The 12,915-nt window shown below is 37.3% G+C and overlaps 1 protein-coding gene across 1 annotated transcript in view; it reads left to right on the forward strand.

Annotated features, from left to right (window-relative positions):
- ANK3 (ankyrin 3) overlaps window positions 1-12,915 on the forward strand; it is a 560,461-nt gene that overhangs the window by 74,352 nt on the left and 473,194 nt on the right. The window contains exon 2 of the mRNA XM_045581850.1: window positions 4,273-4,311. Coding sequence (XP_045437806.1) covers window positions 4,273-4,311 — 39 coding nt within the window. The remainder of the gene's footprint in view (window positions 1-4,272; window positions 4,312-12,915) is intronic.

Consider the following 12,915-nt stretch of genomic DNA (forward strand, 5'->3'; position numbering starts at 1 on the left):
GCCCTGGATTTGAGAATTGTCTTGGAGAACAATTGCGAGAAATAAAGTATGATTGCCTCTGTGGCTCTAATAGAATTATAAAAGTTTAGTAACCAATGGTTCTAGAGACTGTGGGAGTCAGTATCAGGGAACAGGAAGAATTTTGGATTTGATAACAAAAGTCCTGGGTTCAAGTCCTGTTGCTGCCTAATTGAACATATAACTCGAGGTAATTTGCTTGTTTCTTTGCTCATCAGTTTCTTCTTTTATAAAATAACAATTTTAATGCCATCTCTGCTGTTCTCACAGGATTATTTGGTAGGACCAATAATATAATGTGATTGTACCTTTCATTGTTATTAATGTCAAGACAAGAGTGAACAACTAAGCCTTTTTGTTTCTCATTGGAGCTATGAACACATGGTTAGGCTGTGAGAGGAGAAAGGGAGATAGGATATTTTGTATTTAAGTTCTATTGCATTAAGTTTAATTATAATCAATTTAATTTACTCTAGCTGTATTTAAACCTATCACTTTTCTTCACTGCATATGGTTTTGACATGTTTGGCAGAATTAAAACAGGGGAGGAGGAACCTAGCGAGGCCCTGGATTAAAGGAGAGGAAGGGTCTTGGTGTGAAGCTGGTCACCAGGAAAAGGTGTGAAGGTGTGTGTGGCTGAGTTTGGTTAAACCTTTGTCATCAGTTAAGGTCTTTAGCAAGACGAGCAGAGGTTTTCTGAAGAGAATAGGGGAAAAGGTGGTAAGGCCAGTATGTATGTGTTTTTTCCCAGGACAGAGAAGTTTGGGAGGGGCACCTGAGGTTCCTGTTAGAGAGAAGGAATAAAATGGGCCCCTACAGCAGCTCTGAGAAGGGCAGCACAAATGACCTAGAGAAAGACTACGGCCTGGGTAATTTCACTGTAGGAAACACTAGGGCCACCTTTGATGGAAGTTTCTAGAAACAGAAACTTTCTTCAGATCTACAATTTCCTGTCAGTTTTTCAGCAATTGCTAAATTTAAGCTATCCGAGAGCAGCAGAGAAAGATATGTATTTATTTAGGTTCAGGCCTAACGAAGGGAAATTTGCCTTTCCAAAATGACAAGGGGGGACATTTGAAGGAAAGCAGATGGGGCAATCTTACTTCTGTTTCGTGTTTGCTGTAACAGGCACTCTGAACCCTAATGGGCCCATGGAGAAGAAGGCGGTCAGGAGCTGCCACTTAAACCCTCTAACCTGGCTTGATCTCTCTACCCTGTTTTTAACCACCATCTCCATCTCACCTGCTAACTTCCGTCAAGAGTTTCTCTTTAGCTTCAAAGTCCTGCCCTTTCCTACCTCAGGGTTTGTACCCTCAGAGGTCCAAAGTTGTGGAAGTTCTTTGTTCTCTCTGCCTGGAGGGGATGACTAGAGAGGAGTCCCAGCCATGCCTCTGGTGTCTCCTACTAAATTCTTTTTCTCAATAAGCATTGATAAACACTGACATATTCCTGCAGATTATAATGGATGATCTACATTGCTTCAGATCAGCTGGGAAATTAGCCATTCTTTATCATGTCACTTTTATGAGAAGATGCTTTACAAGGTCTTAATGAATTCCTATGGTTACCTTTGGGACAAAGCACATTGCTACTGGGTTGAAGATGGAATGTTTTACAGGGTGGTATCACGGTTGCATTGGAAAATGAAAAGGCATTGAAACCAGACAACTTGTGTGTGCATTTAGGCCCTACTATGTACTGGCTGTATGATTTTGGGCAATTTATGTTATCTTTGAATGTTAGTTTCCTCTGTGGGACGAAGATAACAATAATTGAAAAACTAAGAACAGAAGGATGCTTTTTTATTTTTTTTAATTTTTTAAATTTTTAAATTTCTATTTTTTAAATTGTGTTTTGTTTTGTTTTTTAATTTTTTAATATATTTTATTGATTTTTAACAGAGAGAAAGGGAGAGAGATAGAGAGCTAGAAACGTCGATGAGAGAGAAACATCGACCAGCTGCCTCTTGCACACCCCCTACCAGGGATGTGCCCGCAACCAAGGTACATGCCCTTGACCGGAATCGAACCCGGGACCTTTCAGTCCGCAGATCGACGCTCTACCACTGAGCCAAACCGGCTTTGGCGAGAAGGATGCTTTTTTAGTATTCTAAAGACTACCTGCTTTAAAACTATAGCCAACTCAAACTTAATGATGAGATTCTAGAATCTTAAATATTTTAATCAGTTAAAAAGTATCACTTTTAAACATTGTTTTGGAAATTTGGTCCTATGTAATTAGGCATGCCAAAAAGAGAGAGAAAGAGATAATTATGGGAGAAAAAAGCATCCTAAGAATAACTGAAATAAAAAGTTCACAAATTTCTTAAGCAAAAATGGTTAAAAGCAGTAAGATAATCACCATAAATTAAAAAATTATTCATAAGTAATGATAAGAAAAAAATAATGAAAATTAAAAATAGATACCATTTTTACTATGAAATAAAAAGTATTTTAGCCGAAACCGGTTTGGCTCAGTGGATAGAACGTCAGCCTGTGACTGAGAGGTCCCAGGTTCGATTCCAGTCAAGGGCATGTATCTTGGTTGCAGGGCACATCCCCAGTAGGGGGTGTGCAAGAGGCTGCTGATCTATGATTCTCTGTCATCGATATTTCTAACTCTCTCTCCCTCTCTCTTCCTTTCTGTAAAAAAAATCAATAAAAATATATTTAAAAAGTATTTTATAAAAATGGTAAGACACATTTGTGGATATTTGAGAAATAGGAACCAAGTTACCCTGCTAAATTGTCCTTTTCATGGGCAGACTATAAACAGATGCTGTGGAAAAAGTTTATGCGTTTTCTTCTAAGTTTTATTTTGGTGAATTTCACTTAAGGATAAAGTGTCAAGATTTTTGTACATAGATATTATTATGATGCTAGACACAAAAAGAAAACAACTTAAATAAATAATAAATATTAGTAAATGTTTAAACAGATGTTTCCCATGTGAATATGAAGATAAAGATGCAATGATTAAGATTGTGTTTTTGAAGACTGTTATGTATAAAGATTATTCAATGTTGAGAGAAAAAGACAATATATACTGGACATGTGCTATAATCCTAATCTTGTTTAAAACACCATGTGTGTGTGACTATGTAAATTGAAAGGGAACAACAGAAGATATTAATTTGTTTTAAGTGGAGTGATCATGGCTGGCTTTTATTTTCTATATGTCACATATTTTCTACTATGAATACATATTGCTTTTATTGTTGGTTTGAAACATTATTAAAGTTGCCATTTTAGAAGTTGCTGTGAAAGTTAAATAAGAAAATATGGCTGAATACTAAGAATACAGTAAGGTTTTAGAAATGTTTATTTTCTTTATCAGAACCTCAACTAGAAACTTAAAGTTTCAGATTTAATTTTTTATTATTTGATAGTGGATTTATAAAAGCTCTCAGGATCAAATAATTTTTGTGGTGCCAATTTATACAGCTTTGGTTGAATTGAATTAAAGAATGCAAGCATCGGTAGAGCTAAAGGTACAAAGTAGAATTTTCCTTTCTTCACATTCTACATATTTAAACTTTGATACCAGTTGGAATAATTTATACTTGCACATATTCCTGTGTCTTAGTAATCAATGAGCTAAATGCATTTTCCCCAGATATAATAACGTTAGTACTTTATAAAAGCAGAAAGTCAGCCTAACCTTCATTGTGATCCTTAGTTTCTCATATTTATTCTTTAATAAAGTTATAGGTATCATATCACCTCATACATAATCAGGTTTTTGGCTTTTACATGCCTTGTTTTTCTGGACCTTGATAAGCAATATTTAGGTTAATGAAGTTTGAGAGAGAAAATGGGCTTCTCATAATAACTGTGAAGGAAAATGGCTTGGGAAAGTGTTTTATTATGCCAGCGTTTTCACCCAAAGGAAAATTGGTTTTGCATTATCTTTATTATAATGATTAGAGTTGGATGTCATGGGCATATTCATTTTAAGCTCAGGGTTATATTTTTATGTATTTGGCACAACTTAATTAAAAAATTATCCAGATTATCAGTACCATTGATTTTATTTGCCTATATCACAATATTTCTTTATTGTGTAGTTATCTAAGCATTTTCTGCAGACTTCTTTTATTATAAGCCATTATACTTCTTGTTTTTCATTGTGGTCCCCTTTAAGACACTTCCTATGTTTTTAAGCCCATTAATAATAAGCATTTGTAAACTGTAATGGTAAATATATTACATTCTTTCATGTTTGCTAAATGTTTGTTTCTTTCTTTGTTTTTAGGGTGACTATGGATCCTTCTATTCACGAAGCTCTAGAAAGGTAAGGGAAATTTACACTGAATGAATCAAATATATTATTTTTGGTTTCTCTTCTATGTAGTAATTATAAACATGGACCCCAATGGATTTTTGTATGTGGTGCTACTTTTTAACCAGTTTATTGTTTTAAATAAAATTAGAAAACAATTTGAAACCTTTTACAGTTTTGCCTAGGGGGGGCACCTGGACATGTGCTCATGGTAAGGCGGTACCTTGAGGGTGTTCACTGTATGCCACATCTGGTCCTCAGCTGTGCAGTTTGTGGCTTGATCTTATGGCATATAAGAGTAGCCATGTCCCTTGGAGATGGATAGAGCATCAGTTTTTCTATTTATAATGCCATGAAAACAGAATGTTTAAAACATTAGTACATTCTCTTTCTTGAAAAGCCTACATGGAAGTCCAATTGTGATCAGTCATTTGCTTTGGATCTGGAATTAGAACAAGGAGAGCCAGTTTGGTGATTATAATAGTGTAATACTTTGTAGTCATGGTAAGCTGACGTGTCTGTCTCACCTGGAGGGGATTCTGCTCAGTGAGCTGCGCAGGTGCCTTTCCGCTAAACAGTGATGAATAAATGCTCCAACTCTCCCTCTCAGTTTCCCATTTTCTGGGAGTCTCCATCATTCACCTCTCCATATGTTCATAACATCCACCACTCTTCATGATTTTAGTGGTAGCCATTTTTTTCAACTGGGAGGCCAAGGTCAGGGTTAGAGCAGACTTTATTTGAATGTCAATTCTGCTGGACTCCATGGTCGTGGTACTAAACTGTACTATGCTTCATTTTCCTCATTTGAAATGGAGTAGTATTAGTACCTACCTCATCAGTTTGCTGTGAGATAAAACATTTAACACAGTGACAAAAGAAGTGGTAAAATAATACAGAACATGTTTTTATGGCTTAGTGTTTTTTTTTCTAAGGTGACTTCTGCATTCAGATATATCTATAATAATAAAAGCACAATATGCTAATTAGACCGGATGTCCTTTCGGATGACCTTCCGGATGAAGCTGGGGCTGCAAGGGAAGCCCAGGTCCCGGGTGCCAGAGGGAAGCCAGTGCCAGCAGCCTCAGGAAGGAAGGCCTACTCTTGCATGAATTTTGTGCATCGGGCCTCTAGTAGATTCATATGCAGAAGTATGATGGGAATCATATCAAATGTGATAAATCTATATGTAAAATTGCCATTTTGGTATGGCAAAAATAATCAAATACCAGCTATTTCATATGACCAAACCCAATAATAATTAACTTATAATTCTATTTTCTATCTTTGAAAAGTTTTATTATTTTTTCTTTTAACACTTGTAATTCTTTGAAATATAAGTGCATTTTATTTTTCTATAATGATGTTACTTTTAAATTGATATTCAGTGATATGCTAGAGTAATACTGATTTTTTGTCATGAGCTACTAGTAAGAATGATATTGTAGTCTTATTGAGATTTTTACATTGGTTCAAAAAGCATTTCTCATCATGTCACCAGCAGGATCCAAGCTCTGTTTCATGTTGCTTGTCATTGTTATTTGTGTTATTAGTGATAAGCCAAAACCAGATTCATCTCAGTCCTACACTTAACCTCATCTTACCCATGTATAATATGTCTGATCTCTTGAAGAATGTTTGCATTTTTAGAGTATATTTCCTTTTTTCAATAATTTTAAGAGGTAAAAGCATAACTATCTTTATTTTCTAAAGTTAAAAGTTGAATCATATGTAAAATTATTGGACCAAGACTGTAAATCTAGTTAGTGACTACACAGAGTTCAGCAGAGGTCTTCAAAACTCTAGGTTAAGATGGACTTTTTTGTGTCTGACCCCAAACTCTCACTTTATATAGTTGGGTAAATACAAATCTTAAGAGGTTGTCTGAAATATGACAGAACTGCAAGAGAGATGGGTATGTACCAGCATTTCTTACTGTGTTTCTATGGTTCTATGGCTGCTCAAAAGCATTTTCTGGCCACATTTTAGAATTTTTAATCCAGTATAGTTAATAATTGATACCATTTTTAGAATGAGTGTAAGATGGATTTCACCAATACTCTGTTAAAGAACAAAAATATATTTTATCACAAGATTGAAGTATTTAATTTTTCAATGATTTACTTTTTAAAAAATTTAAATTTTTTATTGTTCTAAGTGTTGCATATGTGTCCTCTTCCCCCCATTGACCTCTCCCCAACCGCTCCCATCCTGAGCACGTTTCCATTGGTTATGCTTATCTGGATGCATGCAAGTTCTTTGGTTGATCACTTATCCCCCTTTCCTCCCTCCACACACACACACACACACACACCACACACACACACACTCACACCCTTCTCTGCCTTCCCTCTGAGATTGGACAGTCTGTTTGATACTTCTATGTCTCTGGACCTATATTTGTTCATCAGTTTATGTTCATTATATTTCACAAATGAGTGAGATCATGTGATATTTATCTTTCTCAGATAGGCTTATTTTACCTAGCATAATGTTGTCCTGGTCCATCTATGTTGCAAATGGTAGGAATTCTGTATTTTTTTTAAAAACCTTATTCAAGAATGAAACAACTCTTCATGTGTGGATTTTGGACTTTCTTGTTCTGTTCTGATCATGAATTTGTGAATTAAAAAAATATTTTTATTGACTTCAGAGTGGAAGGGATAGGGGGAGAGAGATAGAAATATCAATGATGAGAGAGAATAATTGATTGGCTCTGCCTCCTGCATACCCCACACTGGGGATCCAGAGAGCCTGCAACCTGGGCTGGGACTGGGAATCAAACCGTGACCTCCTAGTTCATAGGTTGATGCTCAGCCACTGATCCAAGCCAGCCAGGCTGTATGTGTGTATTTGACCAAGCTTCTTTATCTAGCCTTCAGCCAAAGAGCTTCTGCAATGAATATGTGTGTATGCCGCCTTCTGTGGCGATCTTCCAGTGGTTTAAGTGCTGTCTTTAGTGAAGTGCTGACTTGGTGCTCGTGGTGGGAAGCCATGAGGCAGCTTCTGAGATGCAGGCTGAAATGATTTCTCTGGGCTCTAACACCACCATTCAGCGAGGTGAGTGATTGGAACTGACTGGGGCAAAAAGAGGCCGATAGCCGATGCCTTTTACTTCAATGTGAAATGTTTCTTCTTATTTACACTATTGGCATCTTGGAGCATCTCCTCTGGCCTCAGTCTGGTTTTGTGTACAAAACCAACTGCCTTGGTGCTTCGGGAAGCTGGGCTGTTGGCTCAGTTTGCCTTCTTTCTTGTCACAGTTTCAGGGAAGTCAGAGATCTGAACTCTAATGAGGTCCCTCATTGCTTGACGTCCACTCCTGCCCTTCTAGCTCCAGCACCCTCATCATTTTGCCAGCAAAATTGTGTTTGGGGCCTCAGGAGGCAACACAGAGTCCTTGTTATTGAATCCTCTCACCCCGTTAAAATATTAAAGTGCTCCAGGGAGTAGAGATGAGGAGATATGACATCATAGTGCACAAATGGAAAGGGTGTCTTGGATGAATTCTGAGTTTAATGAGGTAAGAAGAGTGTCAATAAAAAGGAAAGAAAATTCATTTATGATGCCTGGGAACTGATTCTTCATCCCCCCACAACCCCACTACTTTGATTACCTGTTTTTATAGAATGTGAGTCAAGTGGCAGCATTTAAGAAACTGAGATCACGTTTAAACTCTTGTACGCTGAAGCCAAGCCTGTGATTTAGATGTTTGTGAATGCAAGCTGACATTTAAAGATGCGTGTGCTGTCAGAATGTTCGATTGACTTAATATAAAGGATGAAGGAAAGCGTGAGCCTCTCAGATAGAATTCTTTTGTCTTTGAACCCTGGACTATGAGTCATCAGGAACAATGCTGCCTCCTGCGAGGCTCAGTCTGAATCCTAATGACACAATTCTAAGAGCTGTAAGAATTGACTCATGCCCAATTTAAGGGTATAGGTTACAATGAGGCTAACTAAAAATACCTGATGATTCCTGCTGCTGGCAAAGGTTTGTTTTCACTTTATATCCAGAACAATCAGAACTACCACAATGCAGACACAATGCCCTGAGGTCTTTATGTGGAGACAGTGGTTTATATCAGGTTCAGAAGTGAGAATGTGCTGGCTGGCAGCAATCACTGTCATTCCAATTTTGCTTCTCTCAGGATGGATCTGACAGCTCAGACGTGTCTTTCTTTCCTCTTTGCTGCTTCACATGGAATCCTCTTGAATGTGTGTGGTCAGTAGGAAGGAGACTCCCATTGTCTTTGGAATATCAGTTCCAAAACATTTTTTCTGACATTCAAAGAAGACATGGGTGCTTTTTATTCTAAAGAGAATAATGTTAGTTTTGGCCCTTTAAAAAATGTGTTAGGAGTGTGTGTGTGTGTGTGTGTGTGTGTGTGTGTGTGTGTGTCAGAGAGAGAGAGAAACAAGAGAGAGATGAAAGAGAGACAAGAGAGAGTGAGAAAGAGATAGAGATAGAGATAGAGAGAGAGAAAGAGAGAGAGAGAGAGAGAGGCTGATTTGGAAAATTAAAAGATTAACATCAGGTAATCAAAATCATTATAAAATATATAGTTTATCTATATTAAAAATCATCTTATAAATATCAACTCATTAATAACATCTAATTATGACATGCAAAAAACCCATAAGCTTAGAATCCTGGCTCAGCAGACCAAAAGCTCCATAACCAGAAATTGTAAATCTCACAAAATGCTCTCACAAAATGATGACTGTTGTTCAGCTTATGAGAAAATCTAATTTCTCATCTGCCCCTCCTGTGTTTACAGAACCACATGAAGTTGCTAAAGGTTTCAGAAATGAAGTTTAGCATCTTCTCCCAGACAGCCAATGCTGGTGTTGACTGTCTCCTTGAAGGTGGAGGGATAATCTATTCTATTTTTTCCTATAAAAATACATTTGGAAACCAACCATGGGAATTGTGCTCAGTGAAAAACCATCTGTCTACAAAAGGGTTCCATCCATCCTTGCATTTCTTTGATCACTAATGCGATAGAACATTTTCCCCATGCTCAGTAAACATTTAACTTTTTTGTGCATTGTCTATCTATGTCTTTGGGTATTATTTTATTATAATATTAATGTTTTCTCATCAACTTATATGAGCTTTTTATGTATTAAGATTATTAGTCTTTCAGCTCCATGAGTGGTGAATATTTTTCTAGAGTTTCTATACCTTTTAATTCTGCCTAACTTGCAAAGTTTAATTTAAAAATTTGGTTTAAAAAAATCCCACTTACTTTTTTAACTATGTTGGAACTGTGAACTATAAAACTGTCTTAAAATGTTTAATTTTTAGAAAATATGTTTGGGCACAATTTCAGATCACATTTTTTTTTTTAAATCAAAAATCAAAAAAGGTGGTAAATATGGCTGAAAATGTAGGCTAGAGTCTTTCCAGGGGCTTTGAATTCTCGGCTAAGGAGATAAATTTATATGGCCATGCTTTATATCACATGGGATGCAGTTGTGGATTATGATATGCTAAGGTATCAGGGCATTTTAATCTCTGAGGTAGTGGGAGAGATGCCAAGCTTCCTGGACATGGCCATATTATGTCACTTTATCTTTTTTAATTCTCACAGAAGTCCCCTTTGTGGCAGGCCTTTTTATAGTTTTATCCATATCACATCTAAATCCATGCGCATACTTATATGTGAACATCTCTTAATGGAGTCTCTAGAACTCAAATTAGTATCCTGACATTATAAGGTAAATTCATGTCTCTAGTGCTCCTATTTTTGTTGAAAAGTTTTGTCCTCGCTTGGTAACATTATGGCTCCTGATCACAAATGATTTCCTTTTGGAGGGCAGGATGATGCAGTAGTTGGAGTCTGGCAGAATAGTTGCTAGTTAGGAATTGTGGACAAGTTGCCTGAACATGTCATCCCTCCATTTTCTCATTTCTAAGTGGGTACTTAGCTCATCGAGTTATTGTGAAAATGAAATGAATGCGCTTTTCTTAAACATGTTTTGGTGGGTAGCTCAGTCGATTGCAGCGTCATCCTGTACATCAAAAGGTTGCCAGTTTGATTCCAGGTGAGGGCATATTCTTAGATTGTGGGTTCAATTCCCATTCAGGGTGTCTGTGGGAGGCAACCAGTCTACCTTCCTCTTATATCAGTGTTTGTTTTTCTCTCTCTGTCCCTTTCTCTCTCTTTAAAATCAATAAAAAGCATATCTTTGGGTGAGTGAGGATTAAAAAAAAAATAAGTTCTGGTGCATTATATGTGTTTGTTAAGTGTTAAATATCACCATCATTAATATCCAGATGCCCCTTGCATTTTCCTTTTCCTCAGTGGATGACATTCTAAGCCCATCTTCCATGTAATAAGTTTCAAGAGAAGATTAAAGCCTAGAAAATTATGAGGATTTAAAACTCTGACTAGTGTAGTAATGAAGCAGTAGACAAACAGTTGGTGGTGGGTCCAGGAAATGGTGTTTTAAAATCCAATTTCAGAATGGTCAAAGTTTCTTGCCATGGACAGTTCCCTTCCCCCACATGAAACAGCTCCATGTCCATTGGTGATATTCTAAATGTTGGATCAAAATAGGTGAAACAGGATTGGGGAATGGTAATCTCATTTTGATCTCTAATGCTATATGTTTGTTTATTTAGCTAATGTGTGTATTATCACTATGTGTATATAGATATTGCTGTATATAACATGTATATGTGTATATATATATATATGTGTGTGTGTGTGTGTGTGTGTGTGTGTGTGTGCATGTGTAGTATATATAATGATATGTTAGAACTCTAAAAATATCTCAATAATTCCAGATCCCTACTGAGTCTTTTAAAAAATATTTTATTGATTTCAGAGAGAGGAAGGGAGGGGGAGAGATAGAAACATCAATGATGAGAGATAATCATCGATCAACTGATGAACTGCCTCCTGATGCCCCCTACTGGGGATGGAGCCTGCAACCAGGCATGTGCCCTGACTGCAAATGGAACTGTGACCTCTTATTCATAGGTCGATGCTCATCCACTGAGCCACAGCGACCAAGTCCTACTGACCCTCTTGATAGGAGTGACTCTGCTAATTCATCCCCAGAGGAGGAGCTTCAGTGTGACAAATACTGTTTAAGCTACAATGATGGGTTTCTTGCTTCAGGATAGAGTAGAATGTATTATCATCCCCTGCTCAGTCTCTAACTCCCAACTCAAGAGGTAATTAAAATAAAAAGTGACTCTCTCTCAGGCAGTAAAAAAAACAGGTCACATAATATTCTTTCTTAGATGCAGGAAAGAGAAAATGACTTCCTGAGGTAACTGATTATGATTTGTCTTTTGAGCCTGTAACTAGCTGACTGATTCTTATGGCTCAGTTAGAGAAAACTCACATTCATTGAGTGGCCTGTATGTTATTCAGTGGTTGGCAAACTCATTAGTCAACAAACCAAATACCAACAGTACAACGATTGAAATTTCTTTTGAGAGCCACATTTTTTAAACTTAAACTTCTTCTAATGCCACTTCTTCAAAATAGAGTCTCCCAGGCCGTGGTATTTTTGTCAAAGAGCCCCACTCAAGGGACCAAAGAGCCGCATGTGGCTCATGAGCTTCAGTTTGCCCACCACTGGGTTAACTTATTTGATTCTCCAGTGACTTCTTGAGGCTGCTTTAATTACCCCAATTTATAGATGGGAACTGAGAGGTGAAATAGTTGATAAATAGGAGAACTTGGATTTGAACCCAGATCCAAACAATCGCCAAAATCATGCTCTTTCCAGGGCTATCCTGTCTGCTGATATATTGGATTCTGAATCAGGAAGAGCAGGAACATTGGTCTGAGAATTTCAGGTGTGATCTTTCAAGTACTAACTATGGCTGGCTACCACCAGGGAATTCAGCTGTCGCTGTTGCTGACAATAAAAGCTGAGTGGCTGGTTTCCCCTCAGTGGTAAGCCCCCCTTCTCTGTTCTCTGCACCTGTTCTCCAGTTTTAGGGTACGGATTGCTCTTTACCTCTGCTCTCTGACCTCTAATCCCTCCTACCTTCCACTGATCTTTTAACATTCACTACAGTTGCTTCCTAGCTACCAAAGCCATATTGGTGACAGTTATTACTTCACTTATTTATTTCAACTTTGATCCAGTGTGTTGAAGAGCTGGCTATAATTGGAGGCATGTATAACTTCCTGAGAAAAGAGTCAGCAATTAAGACATCAGCCTTTGTCAGGTTTCCTGGGCACTGTGCTGATAGGTACCTGGAAATAATATAGATGGAACATATGCTAAACTTTCTGGCATATAAATATGTTGCTCTTTAACCGAAAGTTTCCAGGACTCAATAGGCAGCCTTTTGCAATGACTTAGTAAATCAAGGTTGGATTTAGCCTTTCTTGGTAAAATTAAAAAAAAAAATTAGAAATAGAGGATATATGTGGTGTAATGAAAGTAGGTGAGCCAGAGTCAGTTATGGACACTCAAATTTTAGTCCCATCCTCACTGTCTGAATGTCACACATCAAGACACTTTTCTTCTTGGAGCGCTGGTTACTTATCTCTGAAGTAAATGAGGTGCCTACTTCATGGGAATTTTAGTAACCTCTGGTACGGTGCCAGGCACAGGGCATCACTGAGAAAATATGACTTCT

Source organism: Pipistrellus kuhlii, unplaced genomic scaffold, assembly GCF_014108245.1.
Source record: "Pipistrellus kuhlii isolate mPipKuh1 unplaced genomic scaffold, mPipKuh1.p scaffold_m20_p_15, whole genome shotgun sequence".
Classification (NCBI taxonomy): domain Eukaryota; kingdom Metazoa; phylum Chordata; class Mammalia; order Chiroptera; family Vespertilionidae; genus Pipistrellus; species Pipistrellus kuhlii.